Source organism: Physeter macrocephalus, chromosome 6 (genome assembly GCF_002837175.3).
Source record: "Physeter macrocephalus isolate SW-GA chromosome 6, ASM283717v5, whole genome shotgun sequence".
NCBI lineage: Eukaryota > Metazoa > Chordata > Mammalia > Artiodactyla > Physeteridae > Physeter > Physeter macrocephalus.
Window position 1 is genome coordinate 15,049,905 of NC_041219.1, and position 23,495 is coordinate 15,073,399.

Genomic DNA, 23,495 nt, shown 5'->3' on the forward strand with positions numbered 1-23,495 from the left:
AATTTTACATTAATATCCATTATCTTTTCATTTTACTGTTTAAAACCTACTACTTCACGCTTTTTAGAATTCTCTCTCAGCTTCTACAGTTTAATCTACTAAAATGTTGAATAAGATAGGGTCAAGAACACAAGGACCACTACACTTTAGTTTTTCCTCTGGGTTGACACTGAGTGATTAATCAGTAGACTGACGTGTATACAGTGGTTCATCCAACGGTTAATCCATCCAATCCTGCTAATATTCATGTCAGATTTTTGTCATGTTAACCGCAAAGATCTAACAAGAGCCTGTCCAGGTGCTGTACTACAAAATCAAGCTACACTAGGTTTGCAACATTTCCCTCATTTGAACTTACCAACCCTGTCAAAAAAGGAAGTAAAGATAGGTCAACACAAAACTTGTTTTCAGAAAACTCAAATGGGCATCTAGTGATCAACATAACCTCTTCTAAAACTATACGCTTAATAATGGATATTAGAATTCTGCTGGTTACAGTAGACCATTTTTAACAAATGTACATGTAAATTAAGGGCTGTGCCATCAGTTATTTCCTTCTTCCTAGTCTTGCTCCATTTCACAACTCTTAAAAGCCCTCTTTTCACTGTCTTCAAAAATATTTTCACAAAATTCACATAACTCTTAGCTTCACCAATCCTGATTCTATGCTTAGAGATTTGAGGCCATTTTTTCAATTCATTCTTAAAACAGATATTCATCATTAAATTCATCATTTTCATATTCATATAAAACAAGGCAAAAGAGCTCACTGTATAAAAATTGCTTTTCTATCTTTTAAAATCCCTTTATTCCTCAAAACTATCTGCTTTTTTGGAAATTATGCTTATCTTTTCTTGGTAGTCTACTTGCCAAAAGCTTCAAAATACATCCAACTAAACCCCTAATTCATTTTCTTACTTGTAAAACTCTCCCAAGGTGTACATCAGAATGACAATCTTTCCTTATGAAATAAAAGGTTCAGAGAAAAGACAGGCATAATATAGAAATAAATATTTAAAACACCAGCTTCCTTGAGTGGACAAAGACTAGCAAACTAACATTCATTACGTCAATGTCTCTATATTTAATCCTGAATACATTACTGGAAGTAGCCATTCAGGCATTTTTCTCCAGTTCAGATTCATCTTCATCACTTTTTTCTGCTTGTTGTAAAAGATTCAAAGATGACATAATCCAAAATATCCATAACCATTAATAGCTGGGGTAATATCCCCAGATTTTTTTCTATGCAAACAACATTCCCCCCAAATGGAATCACATCATACATACTGTCTTGCAACTAACTTTCTGACACTTAAGTGTAATTTAAAAGGGAACAATTTATGTATCATCAGTCCATTTCACACATAAAACAAACATACACATAATCTCCCCCCACTCCCCAATAAGACTGGCTTTAAATGTCAAGGGTGGGTTAAAAAGGGGAAAAAAATGTCACGGTAATTTTGAATTAAGGTTTAATATATATAGTAAATAGGCTCGCCACGCCGCTCCCCACTCGCAGCCCCGTGCCTTGCTCCTCTCCGACATGGCAAAAATATCCAGCCCTACAGAGACTGAACAGTGCATCGAGTCTCTAATTGCTGTTTTCCAAAAGCATGCTGGAAGGGACGGTAACAACAGCAAACTCTCCAAGGCCAAGTTCCTTATCTTCATGAATACAGAGCTGGGTGCCTTCACAAAGAACCAGAAGGACCCTGGTGTCCTTGACCGCATGATGAAGAAACTGGACTTCGACTCTGATGGGCAGCTAGATTTCCAAGAATTTCTTAATCGTATTGGCGGCCTTGCCATAGCTTGCCATGACTCCTTTATTAAGTCTACCTCTTCCCAGAAGTAAATCGGAGGAGTCTTTGGGCCTGGCCTCCAGCCCCACTCCCTTTCCCTCAGCCTCCCAATTATCATCTACCCCTCACAGCCCAAACATACCCTGAGCCCGGTGCACCCACCACCCCATGCAGGCCACTCCAGTTGGCAGTAATAAAAGCATATTGTTTTTTAAAGCACACACTGGATAGTCAGTAAATTTGGGCAAGGGGGGGAGATGACTGGGAAGAATATAAATTAGATTGATGGAAACAGTTACCAGAAGTGGCAAAGTAAATAGTAAAAGTACATCTTGGGTGTACACACAATCATGATTAATGATACCAACATAATCATCTCTAAATTTCTCAGACTGATGGAGAGACGTCACTTACTGTTCACTCATTAAATGTCTATACACCCCTACTACGGTACTGTCATAAGCTCTGAGGATAAAGTCAGCAAGACAGACAAGGTCCTGCCTTCGCTGAGGTTACCTTCTAGTGGGGGAAAAAACAACAAATGAATAAACAAACAAATAAACAAAGAACTATGAGAGTGCAAAAAAATATATAATAACCATTTCCTATTTCACTTAAGCTAAAACAAACCCAATGAAGCTTGCTCAAGGTCAAAATAACCCATACAACCTTTTTGTAGAACTGCTACTTTTCTCATTACCTGTGCAACTTTAAAAAAACATTAAAATATGCAAAAAAGTCACAAATACTCAAGGCAACTCTAGTAATATTTTGAGCAAAAAAGAAAAAAATATATCAATGTACAAGTTTTTTAGTTAAAGCTAATATTTTACCTTTATTTTCCCTGAAAACACAGCTTACTAAATTTAGAAACCGAAAAAAGAGGATTTTTTTTTTTTTTTTGGTTGCACCGTGCGGCTTGCAGGAGCTTAGTTCCCCAACCAGAGATCAAACCCGTGCCCACTGCAATGGAAGCCCAGAGTCCTAACCACTGGACCACCAAGGAATTGCCAGAGACTGTTGAATGAATTCTTTAACTGTACAATTCTTAGCAAAATCCAACATGCTCTGAGAAATGTACTCTCACCTCTCATTTTAACCTATGACCTTATTTTCAGAGAGCATTATTTCAGGCAATGAAAGACTTTTAGATTGTTACAACTACCACTCCTTTATTGCTCTCCAACAGTTCTGTGCTCTACCTCTCCACATCCCCATATCCCTAAAAAGACACACTCTGCCCTCCTCCACAATACCATAAAAATAAATCTGACCTTACTTAAAAGTTCTTAATTAATTCTTCTGAAGTGAAAGGCAAAGAAAATCAAACACAAATCTTTGCATGTATTTTTGGACAGTTCACCAAAGCCCTAAAAACTCTAATCATGAATCCTTATCCTGTGGTTTTCCTGTAGCCTCGTAAATTATTTTCTATTTGGTATTCAAATAGATCTAAGAAAATAGGCTAACTCCAAGACAAAACACCCTCCAAGCAAGAGTTTTATACATTATTTATAAGTAGGTAGGCCACCTCTCCTCAATATCCTATATGTCCTTTAGCATACATTTCACAGTTGATTGTAATTTCTTGCTTACTGCCTGTCTCCCCCAATAGCATTCAAATGTACTCTGCTCCTGACCTATACAGTAAGCACAAAGTATTTACTGAATGAACACATCCTGTGAAAAGCACTCCATTCACCTAGTCATCCAAACCGGAAACCAAGTGCACCCACATCTTTGCCTCTATTCCCTCACTTCAAACCCCTTCCAATTCCTACCAATTCTATTTCTTAAATATGTCCTGAGTTCATCTACTATTTACCAACTTCACCGCCACTAAGCTAGTTCATCTCTCTTAGACTCAAGTTCCTGAACTAGTCTCCCTGCCACCAGTCTAGTCCTCTTTTCAGTTGCATTCTCCACGCTGCAGCCAAAGTGATTTTTCTTAAAGAGAAAATTTGACTGTCTCATTTAACCTGATTAAAATCCTTCAACACTTCTATACACCTCCAGCTCTTTGCACATACTATTCCCTCTCTCTGAAATAGTTTCCGGTATCCTCCCCTCCCTCACAACTTTGGCTAACTTTTACTCATCACGCAGCACCTTAAACAATAACTTTCTCCAGGAAGGCTTCCCCTTCCCCAAATCGAGGTGAGATGTGCCTTCATCAACTTCCACACCACTTTGTACTACAACCATTACATATCATTACACATAACTGACATAACTGTATAATTTCCTTATGTTTATCTATATACCCTAATACACTGCAAGCTGTGTTAGGGCAGGGACAACGACTGGCTGCCTTCTTTGTCATCATAACTACAGAGATGAATACCAAGCCTCTGCCAGTGCCTCAATTTTTAGTGGTGAACACTGATAAATACCTAATTTCATTCTTTAAAAATACAACAGCCTATTGTAAATTAATTCACACATTATATAATAACCCATTCCAAGTATATAATTAAAAGGTTTTGGTATATCCAGAGTTGCACAACCATCACCACAATTAATTTTATAACATTTTTATCAACCTAAAAAGAAATGCTATACCAATTAGCCGTCACTCCCCATTTCCCCTCAATACCTCCAGCCTTTGGCAACCATTAATCTATCTTCTGTCTCTACAGACTTACCTATTCTGAACATTCCATATAAATGGAATCCTACAATATGTGGTCTTTTGTGACTGGTGTCTTTCACGTAGCATAATGTATCTAAGATTCATCTATGTTGCACCAAGTATCAGTACTTAGTTGCTTTTTATTGCCAAATAACATTCCACTGATTTCAGTAACAAAACATACCACATTTTATTTATTCATCAGCACATTTTGTGTTGTTCCCACTTTCTGGCTATTTTGATAATGATGCTACAAACGTTAACATACACGTTTTTGTGTGGGCATGTGTTTTCAGTTCTCTTGAGTATATACCTAGGAGTAGGACTGCTAGGTTATATGGCAACTCTATGTTTAACCTTTTGAGGAACTGCCAGACTGTTTTGAAAGTGGTTGAAAATGGTTGCACCACTTTACGTTACCACCAGCAGTGTATGAGGGATGGAATTTCTCCATACCCTAATTATTATCTGTTGTTTTTATTATAGCCATTCTATTAGGTGTGAAGTAGTATCTCATCATGGTTTTGATTTGCACTTTCCTGATGGCTAAGCAATTTTACTCTAAACTCCATGAAGGTAGCGTTGATACCTCTTTTGTTTAAAAGCATATTCCCCCCAGTACTTAATAGTGTGTGACACAAAGTAGGCCTTTAATTCTGTTAAGTGAATATATAAAAAGGTAGTATGGGTTTGGGAGTATTTCTTTTTTAGGTGTGCATGATAGGAGTTATTGACTGTATGTTGGAAGCGGAAGGAGTAAACCCAAGAAGACCCTGAGATTGTAGTTTAGTAAGTGGAAGACTGATGACATCAAAAATAAGATGTAGATTATATAAAAAGGAGAAGAGATCATATAAAAAGAGAACAGTTGAAACTCTAAGAATGAATGATATGGAAAAGAAAAAATAGAGACACAGAGAACTTTGGAACATTCTTCCTTAAGAAAGAAACAGATCAGAAAAAGAAACTGAACAGGAGCATTCAGAAGACAAACAAGGAGGGAACAGGGTCATGAAAGACTCAAGACATCTCTTAAGTTCCTGTAACTTAAACATAGCTTTCTCAGGGATGTCTATCCTGAGATTCTAGGTTAAGTCCTCCTAGTAAAAAATTTCATCTTACCCTAGATCTATTCTAACACTCACTGCCACCTCCTCTAGATTACACACTTCAAGAACACAGGGACCTTATGCCAGGCATATGATAAATAATGATTTATATATTTGTTCATGAATGAGTTAATCACTAATTTAAACAAATAATAGCAACATTTATCTGCAAATACAAATACTGTTTAATATTTCAAACAACTTACAAATTTTCCTAACACACAGAGTAAAACAGATTTTTCTATGGGTGCCTCAGAGAAGGGAGATGACATCATCATATCGTGAATGTAACATGTGTGTCAACCGGAGTACTTTCAAGGTTAGTCTTCTATATTAAATATACTAGAGACTTTACTGAAAATATCCTTTGCATAAACAAGCATTAAAACAGCATGTTATCTTGGGCAAAACATATAAAATTGCAGGTGAAGGCTTCCTTGGTGGCGCAATGGTTGAGAATCCGCCTGCCGATGCAGGGGATGCGGGTTCGTTCCCTGGTCCGGGAAGATCCCACATGACGCGGAGTGGCTGGGCCCGTGAGCCATGGCCGCTGAGCCTGCGCGTCCGGAGCCTGTGCTCCGCAACAGGAGAGGCCACAGCAGTGAGAGGCCCACGTACAGAAAACAAACAAAAAAAAAATGCAGGTGAAATCTCTAAGATAAACAATCCGAACGATACAATGTCATGAGTGAGCAAAGATATACAAAGTGTAATATCCACCAATCATGTGAAATTGAAAATATACTAAATATTCATCATCAGACAACTGGGAAAATAAATTTTAGGATGTACACATGTACTCACACATGTACACACAAACTCACACAGTGGACCCAATATTAACACAGAAATATTTCTAAAAATGTATAATTTAGAAAGTAGGTTATAAACCAGAAAATTAAATATAAACTCACTTTTAGAAAATTATATATTGGATAGAGATGGATAAAGAGTCTATTAAAGTTTTAAATGGGGCTAGGTAGCTCCATGCCTGAAAATCTGAATAGCATTTATTTTATTTTTTTATATTTTTCTATCATGCTTTAATTACTTAAATATTCTTCAATTTGTTTGGGATAAAATACATATAGAACAATAAACAAACTTGAAAGTAAGCCATGTTTAAAATTAAAAAGGAGATGATGAAGACAAAAAGCAAGAGTAGGTTTTCCCTGGTGGCGCAGTGGTTGAGAGTCCGCCTGCCGATGCAGAGGACGCAGGTTCGTGCCCCGGTCCGGGAAGATCCCACATGCCGCGGAGCGGCTGGGCCTGTGAGCCAGGGCCGCTGACCCTGCGCGTCCGGAGCCTGTGCTCCGCAACGAGAGAGGCCACAACAGTGAGAGGCCCGCGTAACAAAAAAAAAAAAAAAAAAAAAAAAAGCAAGAGTAGAAGGCACTGAAGGCCTAATAATTACTTGAGGCATTTTCATGTAACCCACATTGAGAAAATCAGAAATTTAAAGACATTTTAGTGTTTTTTTTTTAAAAAGATGGCTAAAAGTTAAATAACAATAGACATTTTCAAAGGGAAAAAACTTGATTAGGCAAAATTTTTATGCAGATCATTCCATGTACTTGGAAAGGATATAAATTGTTGAACATGTCATCTGTTCTCATCTTTTAAGAAAAACTGTACAAATTAACCTATCTTTGAGAAAAACAATAGCTCTTAATGAAATACAGTGTCATGATCTGGCAACAGCAGCATCAAAATCTTGTGGAAAACACAAAAAAGACCATGGTTCAATTCACGAGCTATATAAGCTATTGACTTGTTTCACGCAAAATTCAGAACACAAACGAAGAGTGCACTAAATTAATCATAAAGAAATTCTGAAGCATACTCTCAAGTCCAAACAATGTAAAAAGAGTTGACTAAAATCCAAGATGGACTCTTTAATGTTCCAATTAAGAAAAAGCTTTTTAGAAAATATCATTTAATCACTGATAGTATTTATTAACCATGATTACCCAGCATCTACTATTTTCACCTGACATGTCTCCAACGACTATCATTTTCAAAATTTACAAACATTCCTGAAAGAAAAAAAAACAAAAACACAAACTCAACTCAACACAGAGGATATTCAAAAGAACCTGCTGGAACTGCAGCTCCGATAGAAAAGTTCCAGAAATGTTCCAAGCAAAAGTACAAATATTGGATTAATATTTAGAACCATCTAAAATAATTTTGAAGGCTAATAAAATGTATACACTTTAGTTTGTTTACTGCAAAGTAAAGGTAATTGATGTGTGTGCGTGTGTTTTAACAGTTAATCCAGGAAAATATACTTTCCCACGTGGTTAACTTCTAAACGGTATCAAGTCACAAAATTTCTCCTTTGCACTATTCAAGTATTCAAGAAAATGGTACAAACTTTCTACAACCTTATGATTTTTTTCGTTAGGAAACATGTTAAATATGTAAAACATGTATTTTCAGCTCATATGAGTTAATAATCAAATTAAAGTAACGCTTTTTAGTCACTGAAGCTCTCCCTGCGAATATCTCACTCAGTGCACATAACGCATTTAAATAGATTACTAAAAAGGTGACAGCTGAGGAATGCCTTCATTTCTTTCCATGGTTTCTACTGAATGTCATTTCAGAAATGCCTATATAACACATGACAATGTGGAATGTCTCCACCCATGAAAGAGCATTCAAGTCAAGCAAGCACACTTAGGGCAGTAACACAGAGCTCAATTTTGTCTTTTTATGGTTAGCCAGCATAACAATGAAAAGCTAAACAACCAAAATACTAACAAGGTCAGAAAAATAGTGACATACAGGGATCCATAGTGAAAGTGTTATTTAGGAAAAAAATATGATTAAGATCATTAGAAAATATGAATTAGCTTCTAATGACATATGCTAGGGATTCCTTTTCTAAGCCAACACTGGATGATTTGTTTAAAGAAATTCATTTTTAAAGTATATTACATAGGGCTTCCCTGGTGGCACAGTGGTTGAGAGTCCGTCTGCCGATGCGGGGAGCGCGGGTTCGTGCCCCGGTCCGGGGGGATCCTGCATGACGCGGAGCGGCTGGGCCCGTGAGCCATGGCCGCTGAGCCTGTGCTGCACAGCGGGAGAGGCCGCAGCAGTGAGAGGCCCGCGTAACACACACACACACACACACACACACACACTACATAAACTGAGCAAAATTCTACTTGTATTGGTAATCAGGAACACATTCCATTTCAAAAAGAAATCTAAGATCCTGCTAAATTTTGACTGTAATAACGGTTACCTTTACATTACAATCATTATAAAGTAAGTTATTGGTATACACTTTTTAATTAGAACATTTTAATGTTTGCTGGTTGTTATATTTACCCAAACTGTCATCATTTTGTTCTCTATGAACTCTGCTCTTCACAAGATTAGTCTACATTGTGTTCATCTTTTCAAAATCAACATTTACTGTGCACCTGCTAAAATAAAATGCAGATACCAAAGGGGATTTAAAGAAAAATGAATCAAAGTCCCCACTTGAAGGAATTCACTATTCTGTCTGGAGATAAGATATACTAACAATAGCAGGTAGTGTGTAAGTGCCAAACTTAGGGTTTAAATAGTAAGTGAAAGAATTACCGTGCACCCCCGTGGTCAAGCAAGTCCACACTTTATGCTTTGAGCTGTGTCTTAATACAAATAAGCTGGGAAATACATTCCAGAGAAAGATTACATATGCAGAGGCTTATGGAAATATAAATATGAAACCAGCGGTTCCTAAAGAAAGCTTTCACCAATCTCCTGAATCTCTTCAGGTAAATTCTTTTTCCACTTCTTACTGAGTGATCAGGGACCAGGCACTTGCATCCTGAAGATATGGCCTGCCACCACCTGAGCTCTCTCATATCCTACCAAATGGAGACCATAGGGAATAAAGTTTTGAAATCTGCTCACCCTTAACTACTCTACTTCATGGAAGAGCATCAAGAACATCTGTTGTCAATACAGCAGTAATCTTATAGACTGATATGTGAGTCTCCATTGTCCTTTATTTGGATACTATATCCTTTTCTTCTTGTTAAAGTATTCTTTCTTTTATGAAATGATGATGGTAGAAGGGTATCAAGTTGTTTGTTTTTAACGCCCTAACATGACAACATAAAAATTAGGTTCTCCTCTTTTAGTCATCAAAATTGAAACAAAGAACAAAAAACAAAAACCATTTCTTTGGTCCATGAAATGTAAATTCTGGGAACCAATGATTTCAAAGGCAACAAGTAAATCACATTTCAGATGGTGCTTTCACTACCACTATGAAAAAAAATTCTATTGCCTTTTCTAAGGTAAGACTTGAAATATAATTTGGCTAAATTCTGCAAAATGATTTAAGGAATGGAATATTCTTATGACTTGGATATTCCTACTAACAAAAGGCTTCCAATTAAAATCAAACATGATATTAAAAAGTTTGTTTTACTAATTCAGAATTTAAATTTAATTCAGGTAACTTTACTAGCATTTCATGTAATGTCTCAAGTCCTAATTATAAATAATAATAATCACTGTACAGAAAGTAAATTTCAGAAGATTAAGCTAAATGGTAGTGACAAGCCGGAGCTTGCTTGCTTGCTTGCCTTCCTTCTTTCACTATCGCTGATATGAGTTTACCTATAATTTATATCTTTTCATTGAAAAAGTTAAGTCTGTGAATGTATAAAGCATTTACTGTAAATGAGTATATAAAAATGCCTAAAGCATTAATATAAATTGTTATTAAGATAAAGAAAAATGAAGATGTTGAAAGACTAAGTAAACCCTGTCCTTAAAATGAGTTTTGCTGCTGCTGTAACTTCCTTTGTAACTACCGAAAGCAACTGATCAAATATCACGCACATAATGGTCAGTCAAAAGTAATCTTGGCAGTTCCTAAAGTTTAGGACAGATTTAGAGATTAATTTAAATATGGCATTACTGCATTTCAATTACCATAGAAAGCTCTTAAAAGTTTTGACTAGCCAAACAACCGTAGATGAAGAAAATAATTATATCTATGTGTACGTGTTTCATTTGATTCTCTACTGATTAACATGGAAAAACTTCCAACTACTAATCATCAACCATAATGACCGGAAGATTTAAGAATACTTTCTTCTTCACACTTAAAAGACATGTAGCACAGTGTTAAATTTGGGCTCTGGAATCACATAAACCTGTGTCAGAACCCAGCTCTGCCATTTATTATCTTGGTAACCTTGAGCAACAGAAAAGGGACATTGTGAGAATTAAATGAGATATTGGTTATAAAACTATCTAACATAATGTTTCACATGTAGCAAATCCTCAGCAAATGTTCACCAGCCAATTCCCTTCTTCAATATAACACTGCGATAAGTCATGGCTACTACATATCCAACTCTTATTTAGAAGAAACTAAAAAATGACTGTTGGAGGTCTTCGACCTTTCAAAGAGATATACCAAAATGCCAATACTCCATTTGCCAACCCCTGTGGAACCACACAAACTTTCAAAAGAAAAGTGGGGTGAAAATCATAATTTTTGGCAGGCAGAAAGGCGAAAAAAATAGCAACTTTGGAAAGTGTCAAGAAGTAACATGTTACAGCAGTAACAAAATAATGTTCTATATTTCACCTCCCTCCAAAGGTTTCTAAATCGTTATATTTTTTAAATTTTCTAACTAGACAGTTTTTAAAGTACATCTCTTATGTGAACAGTATTGTAAAATGTGATAACAAACAGATAATGAAAAAAATTTTTCCTCTATTCCATCTAATGTTTCTACCTGGCTATACTAGAAAATGCTCAGTCACAGCTTGCAATCACACTGTAGCTGAAGTACATGAAAGATGGTCTTGGTTATGACACTTCAAAGTCAGACCACAAAACTGTTGCCAGGAAGCACAGAGGTATCAACTGCAGAGAAGGCATTATAACAACAGCACTGTGGGCACTGGTGCCCTACCAGCATACCTCGTTTATGGCTAGGGTTGTCCATTTATTTGTAGGAAGTGAGGGGCCAGTTTGGGGTTAGAAATTTTGTTTAGGTTTGTTCTGTTTGTTTGTTTTTTACGGTTAGGATGATTTCAATAAAAAGTTTGAAGAGCCATCAGCCATTTAAATAAAATTATGTAGAGAAAATAACTTATACTGTGTATTTTTTAAACACAGATTTGAATATTAGTTATAAGGGATCCAACAGATTCTTCCAAGATCTTAATATCCCCCACCAAAAAAAAAAGTAAACAATTATAAACTCTACATTCAGTTTTAAAGAGATTTCTCACATACAGCAATTACACTATTCTCTAACAAGAGACTCAGTATCAGCTGCTTCCAGTCTCTTTTCCTTTTGGTTGGAATACACTTTAAGTAGCCCCATTAGAATACTTTTTAAAAGAGAGTTACATTTCAGATTATGATTCAGTGAAAATGGCTTGGCTGAGAAGATTAAGCACTTGAGAAAAAACTCCACAAAGGTATTCCTTTTACTGACAAGAGGGGAGTCACATATTCCTCAAAGAAGCTTCAAATGGCTCCCTCAGAAGTAGATAAAATTTGTATTTTAAGAGCAAAGGGATGTAATATTAAACTTACCTGCAAGTCTGTATGTATTGAAAAGCAAAAGGAAAACTTTATTTTAAAATTATAATAGCAAAGAACATGGATTTAATTCTACTCTGTATTCCTCTATAGGACCTAGTTCAGACCTTTATAAAGAAGGTAGCAAATTAATTGATGATTCGAGTGAATATTTTTCTATCTCTTAATCAATAGTTAAACTGGTTCAGAATTTTTTTTAATAGGAAGGAGGTTAATATTAAAATTTTTTTTTAATCTCAAGACATTTAAAATATCTGCACAGAAGATCCACAACAAGTTCTACCATGTGCAAGGACGGTACTCTAAGTATATGGGTGTGAATGTTTTTTTTTTTTTTTTTTTGCGCTACGCGGGCCTCTCACTGCTGTGGCCTCTCCCGTTGCGGAGCACAGGCTCCGGACGCGCAGGCTCAGCGGCCATGGCTCACGGGCCCAGCCGCTCCGCGGCACGTGGGATCCTCCCGGACCGGGGCACGAACCCGTGTCCCCTGCATCGGCAGGCGGACTCTCAACCACTGCGCCACCAGGGAAGCCCTGGGTGTGAATGTTTTAATGATTTATCTTATGACATACAAATGACTATAAAACTTCCTATCTATGATACGAGGTAAAAGATAAAATTCAATAAATCTTTAGTGAGTGCCTACTATGTGCCAGGCTCTGGAAATACAAAAATGTGGAAGATTGGGTCCTTACAGTCAGCCAGGAAAGACAATCTTAAAAACACACACTACTCAGTAAGAAGTATTTTAACAGCAGCAAAGAGGCAAAATGTAAGGTAAAATGAGCATCCCAGAGGAGAGTCTCTCCAGTGACATAGTTATTATACAAATTCAAAGGACAGAAAGATCCTTTCTGGAGGACAACTGGGTTGAATCCTGAAGAATGACCAAGATTTTGATTGGCAAAGAGGGAGGGAGTATATTCTAGTGGTGGAAAAAGCAAGGCCATAGGCATGGAAGTAAAAAGAGTAAAGGATATAACACAGTGGAGATATATCAGGTCTAACCTAAATGGTGAAAACACTTTAAATCTGAATTTATGGAGAGGAGTGACATGACTGAAATGATATTGTTAAAAGATTAATGTGATAGCAGTATGAATGCTAGACTGGACCAGGGACAGAAGAGGCAGGGAAAGCAATTAGGCTATTACTGTACTCTAGGGATAAAAATAATAAAGGTATGACCTAGACTGATAATAAGAGTAGCAAGAAAAATAATTGATGTGAAGGCAGTTATGAAGACTGATTGTCTATATGTAGACAAGGGAATGAGTAAACAATAATTAAAATGTTTAAAGCTTAATCTAGAGATTAATGACATCATTATCAGAAACAGAGGCATTGATGAGAAGAACAGGTTTGGTGAAGAAAGCAAAATATTCATTTCAGGTTGAATTTAAAGAAATTCCTGATATTGATGTAAATAAACAGTTGCTATTCTACGGCAAAGGGGGCGGACCTCTATTTACTATATCATTACTTGAAGATATATTTTAAAATATAAAATCACAATATACTGAATAATATTTTACTTTAAATCAACAGTTCGTCATCAGTAGAAAAATGGAAATGAGGGATTGGAGCTCTGCAGCAATGTGAGAACTGGAAACTGACTTGGAAGTCACAGGCACAGAGGAAGCAGATAATATTTTAAGGTAAAATCAAAAGGTTACACTCACAACTGTTGGAAGAAATCTCAGTCCTGTATTTTATGCACACCAGTATCAGTAAGCATTAACAATAAAGTATTCTATAGAAAACTATTATTACTCTCCTAAAACCTTTATAAAGTATACTGAAATAAAGATACAGATCATATAGTATTAAGAGCTACCAGGTAGCTCTTAAATCAGAGCTGATTATTGCCCACTGATAAAAATGAAATTCTACTCTAGACCTCAGTTCTAGAAAATCAGAAGTTTATAACGTAACTTCAGTACTGTTTTCTAGCTACTGGAGGGGATTAGGGGAAGGGAGGCTATTCTAGAGACCAAGATAGGAAATTTGACTAGAAACACCGCTTTTTCTCCTATATGAATGACCTATTTTTATACAAAAAAAAAAAAGGAAACTATCTTTCGTAACTTCTAATGAGAAAGAACATTCAACCAATTAAAGAAACTTTTAAATATAAGCTGCTTATATTAAAATGGAAGTAAAATATTAGATTAAGAAGTGTATTTGTGGGTTGTAAAGTTCCTAAAATTTTTCTCCTGACAGTGAAATTTAAGACACTCCATCGGGACTTCCCTGGCTGCCCAGTGGTTAAGACTTTGCCTTCCAATGCAGGGGGTGCGGGTTTGATCCCTGGTCAAGGAGCTAGGATCCCACATGCCTTGTGGCCGGGGAGGGGAGACAAAACAAAACATAAAACAGAAGCAATATTGTAGCAAATTCAATAAAGACTTTAAAAAAAAGTCCACATTAAAAAAATCTTTAAAAAAGAAAAAAAAAGACACTTGATCAAAACCAAAAATGGAAATGAATATTCCAAAAGACTAACCAATAATTAATCTGGTAAAAACATTCTGGCCATTCTATGAGCTTTCAAGAGGTTAAATTTAAAAAAAAAATTATTCAAGGGCTATTAAACAAATCAATGAGTCAATTTTGGTTTTATAATTTAAGTATTTAAAGCAATCAGTATTCAAGAGATTTTTAAGGTTAAAAATTTTTGTGATTCTTTTTTTAAAAAGTTTTATTTATCACCTTTCACTATCTGTTGTTCTGAATTTGCCCAAAGCGAACTCCTTGTTCTCTGTCACAATGGCAAAAAAGTACAAGAGTTAATAAACGAGAAATGAGGGTGGAGAAAACATAATAAAAATTTTAATGCTTGATATTTTAAAGACTTTGGCTTCACTGAGTTAAGGAATGTGCAAATAAATTACAAAAAGAAATTATGCAAATGATTATGCATAAACTTGGAAACTTCTGCTTAAGTGTTTGTCAGCTAAAACAAAATATCTAATAAAGACAACACCTAAATAATGCCAAACTAACCACTGAATTCAGTTAATCAGGAAGACTTTGATAAGTCTGATAATTCTTGCAACATGTCCAAATTTAGAGGAGAAAAAAAAAAACTCTAAGAAGCCTGTTAGATGTATTTTCTCTACCTAAGCCAATGAGAATATAAGTATTAGAAGTTTTCCTCTTCCTCCAAGACAATATAATTGGGTTCCTCAACAACTGTAATAACTTTACATTTCTATATGACAAGTTTAATAAAACATACTGATATAAACCATTATGCAACCTTATCCTGACCTCAAGCATACAATAATCTGTCTTTCTGAATCAATTCCATACTAAACCATGTAAATTACACTTGGAAGAAATTTGAAGAGTCATCTTACATAATTACATTATCATTTCTAATGCCGAAAGTTTCTTTCATTTCAACACCATGTTTTTAGAATCTAGAGTTATGCTATAGCTTAAAATAAACCTCAGCCAAATAAAAAGTTTGTTATACATCAGAGACTCTAAATTAATGGAACAGATAAAGAGCTAAAGACCATGCTATATTTTTACTGGGTGCCACACGCTGAATTCCAGATTTGTCCTGTAATTTGTCAGTCATTACAGTTCATCCAGTCAACTTTGTAAACAAAGGCTATAAGCCAAGTTTGATATGAGAATTCAATTAAATAAAATTTAAAACAGTCATCATTCACTAAACAGGGAGGAGTAAAAGGAAAAATGCCACCACACACCTCTCTTAAAAAGGCAGCAAAGTAATATGCATGAAATATGAAACCGTAAGTTTCAACCTCCCAAACAAGTTTTTGTTACAGCATTAATCAACATAAAGCTACGATCTTCCACATATAACCAAGGCAACTTTTGAGTTAGTTTACAAGTCTTTTCATTGTAAGGGGAAGCTATTGCTGTTAAGTCGTTTTCTAGTAATTCCAAGTTGTCCACTAAGAAAATGGAAAGAGTTTATGTTTTGACACCTATTACCATCACTGAAAAATTGCTTTTTAAGAAGAACTCTAAGTGGTTGTGTTGCTTTTGGCCTGTTAAAGGCAAAGCAACATTATCTCCGGATTGCCAATAGTTTCTCCTTATTTGGCTAACATTGAGAGATCCCAATCAGACTACTATAAAACTTTAACATGCACAAAGCATCCATTTTGAGAAAAGTTCGTGAACAGCTTTCTTTTTTCCCACCCCCCAAAAGAAAAATGAGAGCTTGGTAACCGGCTCTGAAAAGAGTGCATCGTATTTATTCTTCTCTTTCTAACCCCAATGCACACCCCTGGACCTGAGGCCAAAGGATCTCTGACACTGCGGCAAACTCTACTCCGAGTTAGAGACTCTTTCGTACGTTCCGGCCCTGCGGTGGGCAAGCCCTTTAGAACGCTTCCTCACGCTACCCACTTTCATCCTCTCCCTTTCAGCGGGTGCAGATCAGCTAAATTACACCGTTTCCCCCTCCCCAGTGACCAAGAGTAATAAAGGAGAAAACAGGAAACCGTCTGCTCAGGGCACTCGGCTTAGGGCGCTTGATTACTATTATTATCATCATCATTTATAATCAAGTCCCAAAAACGACAATAAATCCAACGTCCTCCTGACAAGCCAAAGACGTCCCTCTACCCAAGTGTCCCCAGTGCCTCTTGTTCGTAGTTTTCTTCAGCATCCCCCGTCCTCCGACTCTATCACTGACATCGGGGGCCCAGGCACAACTCCACCACACCGCTCCCCATCTCGACCCCAAATCCCAGACACACGTCCACAAATGGCCCTGGGGCCCCAAGTTGACCACAGTCCCTTTCCCCCTCTGTCCCGGAAATCTCCTGGTTCCCTTACTCCACCACCAACTGGTCTGAAGGGGGCCCCAAGCCTAGGGCCCTCCCTCTACCAGTTCTCTCCCTCCCTCCTTCGCGGGAAGCCGCCCCCTCACCCCGCGGCAGGGAGTCTCCCGCCGCCCCCAGCCTCAGGAGACCAAGAGCCGAGGGGAGGCCCAGGCGGGAGGCTAACGAGGACCCGCAGGGTCAGGAGAGCGGCGGCGGGGCGCACAGACCTGGTGCAGGGCAGTGAGTCCGTCCACATTGGCGTAATTGATATCAGCGCCGCGGTGCAGCAGCTTGAGGACTTCGTCCGTGTCGCCGCTGGAGCAAGCAGCCAGGAAGACGGCGCCATCATCGAACTTCACCTTGGTCTTCTGGCGCTTCACCACGGGAGGCTCGAGGTCCGTCTCGGAGCCGATCCAGCGCTTCAGCTGCTCGTTCCGCTTCTGCTTCGCGTCCGCCATCTTCATCCCCTCTCCTGCCGCCGGGTCTTCTTATCGCGAGGGGGGGAAAGGGGAGGCGGAGAGGGAAGAGAGGGGAGGCAGGGGGTGTGTGACTGTTTCTATGAGTGCGGGCCAGAAGAGGGCTGGGAACCGGGAGGAGACGCTCGAGACTTCCAGTATCCCACAGAGCACTGGGGCGGCGCGCCCGGCCGAACGGACCTCCCTTCCTACCTCAGAAGCCCTCCCGCCCCCCGCCCGGCCACCCGTCACCGGCGGCCAATCTAACGTAACTTCGCGAGATCCGGGCAGGGAGGCGCCCTTCGGCCAGTGCGCATGCGGCATGGGCCTGTGCCCGCCCCAGGAAGAGCGCTCCCGCGAACTGCGGCGGGGGAGGCTAGGCCACCGGAGGGAAGCGGGTGTGGTCCAGGCCGCCTGGACAACGGGGGCTGGGACCAACCTGGAAGGGCGGAGACAGGGAAGGAAGGTTGTCCTGCCCCGCTGAGGGCTCCTGGGGTTCCGGAGGCAACAGTCGGGCTGTATGGCGGCTCTTCGGGGCAGACCTGCCTCCAGGGCTGTCTCAGCTCTGCCGAGTCGTTTGCTCAGGGCGGAGGATTTTCCTATTGGCTGCGTTATTTGAATGAAATGGAGGATAGATAGGTCGTGAATTAAGCGCTAGTGATTTCCCTTTCTGAGGAACTCAGATGAATTTGCTAAGAACCTTTTAAAAGCAGGGTCTGTGTGTACAGCCGAGGGATTTGTTGGTAGTTACCCCAGATCTCAGCCCAAGGTGACCGCCTGGTGACAAGGGTTGACCTGCAGTAATTGCAGTGGCTTTCTGCCAGCCTCCACTGTCTTTCCTCTTATGCTTATTTTTTCTTGCTTTGTTGTTTGTGTGTTGTTTTGTTCTTTCGTTTTCTCTCGCTCGTGTTTTGGGTCCTCTTGCCCTTCTTTCAGTGCTTTAATCCTGTCTGCTACTATCCCGGAGTTTAGCTCTGCCTTGTTACTGGTCCTGACCTTTTAAGGGATTTCTGGTTCCTGCTCCATCGCTTTCTAAGAGTGGATAAAGACCCAGCTGCTTCTAGAGTTCAAAAGGAATGTTAATACTACGCAATTGATTTAACCGGTATATTGTGAATACTTACTATGAGCCAGTCATGGTTCCAGGTACTCGCGATACAATGACGATAACGACATATTTAAACCACCTTCTACGATCACATGTTCAGAATATTCATAATTTATCATAATCATAAAAAAGGCTTTTGAACTTTGTCATGTATGACACCGCGCGCGCGAGAGCGATTTGTAACAAATACGTCTTTTGAGCCATCTATTTGTAATCTCCACCAACTGATATTTTTCTAAACAATACAATATTTTCATCCACTATTTTCTAGAACATTTAGCGACAAAATAAGAAAAGTCATAAAAGGTTAGCATTGAATGGAACTTGAGGGCTAATCTGGACTGAGTCTCCAAAGAACTAATGGACTTACCTAATTTTTCTCAGCAGCAGGATTAGTATTCCTTCAGAAATATTACGCACCCGTACTGAGTTAAGCATTGTTCTAGATGCTGGAGATACAGCAGTGAAGAATTAAGCTTCTCTTATTTTCCAGTAGACTACATTACAGCTTATCATATTGAGAAATAAAAAATGGGTAAAATGTGATTGGGAAACCACCTGCCTGCAAGACCAAATTTTCTGAATAGCAATTACTAGGATAGTAATAGAACCCAGGTGTGGTTAAAAATATTTCCTCTGAAAATATTGTAGAAATAGAAAGTGAGTGTAACATGCCTAAAATGCACCAATCAGAGCTTTGAATAATGACAGTGTTAGGTGCTGGAGAACTCTTAGCACTAAAATACAAAATTCCTATCCACTTAAAAACCTCCAGAATACAGTTCTTAAAATAAAAGAAAGGAATTTGAGGATTGCCTTGTCAGCTTTTCTATCTACCTAGAAAAACTGTCAGCTTATCTTTACTATTTCCCAAGAATGTTATGGTCTATTTGGTAGCTCTTAAAAAGTGCCCTGGAATATAGATTGGTATCTCAAGTTTTGATTTGGGCAAGAGTTTGGTAGGAAGTATGTTATTTCGGATTCAAGCACTTACTTTAGGATGTAAAATTAATAAATAAAACAGTAGTTTATTAATAAATTGTTAAGTATCAGTTCCCAAAGGCTACCAGACTAAAACAAAACAAAATAAAAACCCACCTGGGCTGTTAATATATGCAAATTTCACTGAGGTTAGCTTTCCTTCTCCAGATCTAAGGGTCACGAAGTTCTGTGTTAATCTCATTGGAAGTGCTGTTGAACTGCCATCTGTTTGCCTTTTTAAGGAGAATTTTTTTTAATGTTTTGAATTAATGATACTGAAGACCTACCACTAACTCCAGAAAAGGCAACACTTTTTGTTTAAAAAAGAACACAAAGCCAGTCACTCCATAATACCTTAATAGCAGAATGAACTTAAAAATTTATCTAAGCAGAAAAAGAAATTGAAGAAATGCAAATATTTTCATTTCTTAATGCCCTCTGAGTAGATAAGGGTGTGAAGATACTGTTCAGCTCTTTTAATGCAAATTGAGCCTTAAAATAGAAGTGCAAATTACACTGTATTAATTTGCTAAATGTTTTCCTTTGCTGCAGCAAATCATTAATCAGTTGGGGTCTTTAGTTATTACATGCAGGAGATTTTCAGAAGAGGATCTGTACACATCTTTTTCAAAACTTAAGTACACCACAGATATCCCCTACTAACCACTAACCATTAATTTACTTGTTGATTATCAATTTGAAGACATTTTTAGTAAATCATAAAATTTAAATCTTCACACATTCACACACACACAAAGCTTAGATTTTTTTTCTGTGTTCTCTGATGTACCATCGTCTAAAGAGTGTAGCATAATATGTTATTATGCTCACAGTCAAGTTTATTATTAGGAAAATAACTAGAGAATGTAATAATATAGGATGCTTCAACATCTGGAAGGAGAGTTTAGGTGCATGAGCTCCATCTTGGAGCACTAGCATTTAGTTGAAGGATTCATTCAAATGTCCTTAAACTGAAATTCTGAGAAAAGCTTCTAAATTCCTCCAGAGACCAGAATGCAAAAAAAGGACAGAGTAGGATATTAGTGAGAATAAACATATGCAGTGATAACAGACACAACATCACTGGTAAAGACTATGCTCAGTTTTGGCAGGTGGGAATAATATGAGCTTCATGTGGTTGTTTTAAGATTAAATGAATAATGTATATTAGAAAGAAAAAAAATGAGATTTTGTTTTCTTGTATTTGCCTCTTTTCCTTCCCTCATTAAAGCTGATAGCAACTCGGCTTCCTTGCCTCAGGGGATGTTTGTGGCAAGGAAGAAAGCAGAAGTTGCTTTCAAAACACTTTCCTTCCTAGCTTGAAGTGACCACCCCCAAATGTCTATTGAATAAGAATTTAGGGTTAGTAATCTGGTTGGAAGTAGGGTACCAGGTGGCTAGGAATTTATTGAAGCTACATTTGTATAGTATTATAGATCAACACAAACAGGAACATTTTCTAAAATTGCTTGTATTCTCACTTTTTAAAAATGTTATTTCATAATATCATGTAATATTATTTGTTTTGGGTGGAGAAGGGGGAACCAAGCAAAGGGAATCTCCCAAGCCATTTTTGGGCGCTTCTGTGGAAAAGAAGGATTTCACTGAGAATAAAAAGTGATGCATAGGCTAAAAGGATGAGAAAGAAGTCGGTGGGCCTATAGAGCGGTGGGGATTTGCTTCCTGACCTCTGGAAGTGTCCCTAGAATGTAACAAGGTCTCAGAATGAATGGCTTAATGCTGCATAGAGAGGCTGGAACCTAAGCATTGGAACTCCCACTAGCCAAACATAGGTGTGCCCCAGACTTGGTCTATGCTATGGTCTGAATGTTTATGTCCCCTCAAAATTCGTATGTTGAAATCCTAATCCCCAAGGTGATGGTATGAGGAGGTAGGGCTTTGGGGAGCTAGTTATGTCACATTAGTACCCTTGGCCCCTTCCACCATGTAGCGTCACAGTGAAAGGACTACCATCTATGAACCAGAAAGCAAGCTCTCATCAGAAACTAAATCTAGCTGTGCCTTTGATCTTAACACTTCCCAGCCTCCAGAGCTGTGAGAAATAAACGTTTGTTGTTTATAAAGCTGCGAGTTTATGGTATTTTGTTTTAGCAGCCCAAATGAACAAGACAACCGGAATGCAGCAGTTTGATAGACCAGAGGTTGATGAGTCAATACATATTGATTAACACCTATTATTTGTCAATCATCATTCTAGGTTCTAGGCATATAGGAATGAATAAAACAAATAAAGTGCCTGCCTTCAATAAACTTACATTCTAGTGGGCAAAAAATGAACACATTTTAAATGAATAAGTAAATTCAGATACAGCTAAGTGTAGTGAGGAAAAAAATTAGGAAGAGAGAAGGTAAAAATTGTCTAAAGTTACTGGCAGTTAGGTAGATGTGGGGTAGGGAAGAAAAGTTTACTCTGATTAGTTAACCAGGAAAGTTCTGAGCTGAGGGGGTGTCCAGGTTTTATGGTGCCTGACATTTATGCAATTTGGGGATTCCTCTTTAAGAAAAAGGATATAAAATTACACTCAATTAAGTGTAGGGCCTTGGAAGGGACCCATTGAAGTTAGAGGCCCTGAAGTTTTGCAGTAAATCTGCCCCCAGCTGGAACTTAAATGTCAGGAAGCCACCTGAAGGGATCATGCAGGCTAGGACAGACGTTCCAGCATTAACTAGTGTGTAAACATGGCTGTAGCACTGTGTAGTATGATCTCAGAAACTTGACACACATTCTGGTGGAGGTTAAAGACCACCAAGAATGACTGATATAGAATTCCCTACTGGTCAGGAGTTTAGGTTGAGATTAAGTTATTTATAGAAAATTAGGCAAAATGAGGACTCTTTAAGTGAGATTCATTCCCAATACATATGTAAAGACTCCGCTTCATTTATGTATTACAGCTGACATTGCATATAGCTGACATGTAGTTCATTTTCTATTGATGCCATAAGAAATGACCACAAATGTAACACCTTATAACAATACCTATTTATTATCTCACAGTTCTGTAGGTCAGAAGTGCAGGTGGGCTCAGTTGGGTTCTATTCTCAGGAGGCCAAAAACCAGGTATCAGCTGGGCCGTGCTCTTAGCTGGAGGCTCTTGGGAGCTCATTTAAGTTGTAGTTGCAGGACTGATGTCCCCACTTCCTTGCTAGTGGTGGACTAGGAACCACTCTCAGCTCCTAGTGGCCTCTTTCTGTTTCTTACACACGGCCCCCTCCATCTTCAAAGCCAGCCACAGTGTGTCAAATCCTTCTCATGCTTTGCTTCCTCTCTTTGACTTCCCCTTCTGCCACCAACCTGAAAGAGGTGTCTGTTTTTAAAAGTTGCTGAAATTAGATCATCTCCCTATTTAAAGGTCAACTGACCATATAAAATAACCTAATCATAATATCCTATTTGCAGGTTCCAGGGATTAAAGCAAGGACATCTCCGAGGGACTGTTTTAGAAATCTTGCCTGACACAGGGCTCAATAAATAATAGTTTCTTATCATCTTACATTTCAATGAACATTTCTTAATCACCTACTGTAATCCAAGAACTAAGAAAATGAATAAGACATTATCCTTTCGGTTAAGGAGTTTACACTTTAGTAGAGGAAACTGGTATTGAAATAGGTAATTTTAATACAATGATAAGAGCAAATACTTTTACAGAATTTATGAAGGGCCCATTCCTGTTACAAGCACTGAATGAATATATTATTGTACAGGGTAAAGAAAGGGATACAGATAAAGGGAAGGATACAGTTAAAGCAGTGTATACTGTTGAAGCACAGAAGAGTGTACTTTGGGTTGGGGGTGGGGGCTGAGGGGAGGGGCAGATAGGCACAGCCTATCAGGGAGATCTTTGAGAAGGAGTGATACATGAACTCATCCTCAAGAACAGTAGGAACTGGCCAGGCACAAACATGATGTGTGTGTGAAGGGGAGTGGGAATTTTGTATGTATAAAGGCAGAAAGAGGGACAGTTGCATAGTATTAGAGCACAAAACATC

The 23,495-nt window shown here is 38.2% G+C and overlaps 2 protein-coding genes across 10 annotated transcripts in view; one reads left to right on the plus strand and one right to left on the minus strand.

Moving 5' to 3' along the window:
• The window catches only part of PPP1R12A (protein phosphatase 1 regulatory subunit 12A), a 156,024-nt gene extending 138,409 nt beyond the window's left edge, over positions 1–17,615 (minus strand). For 3 of the 9 annotated variants that reach the window (XM_028490411.2, XM_028490408.2, XM_028490407.2), the window contains exon 1: positions 17,165–17,613. In XM_028490411.2, coding sequence (XP_028346212.1) covers positions 17,165–17,401 — 237 coding nt within the window. In that variant the 5' untranslated portion in view covers positions 17,402–17,613. Of the gene's footprint in view, positions 1–17,164 lie in introns of all 9 variants that reach the window. The other 6 variants (XM_007101006.4, XM_028490410.2, XM_028490409.2 and 3 more) reach the window with 5 other exon arrangements.
• On the plus strand, positions 1,472–2,029 carry LOC102992432 (protein S100-A11). The gene has a single exon (XM_007101003.4). It carries the CDS (start codon positions 1,550–1,552, stop codon positions 1,859–1,861), a length of 312 nt encoding a protein of 103 aa, XP_007101065.1. The 5' UTR covers positions 1,472–1,549; the 3' UTR covers positions 1,862–2,029.
• Positions 17,616–23,495: the final 5,880 nt, after the last annotated feature.

Excerpts from the sequence above, each read along its gene's own strand:
- LOC102992432 (XM_007101003.4), top strand. The coding sequence starts at position 1,550 with ATGGCAAAAATATCCAGCCCTACAGAGACTGAACAGTGCATCGAGTCT.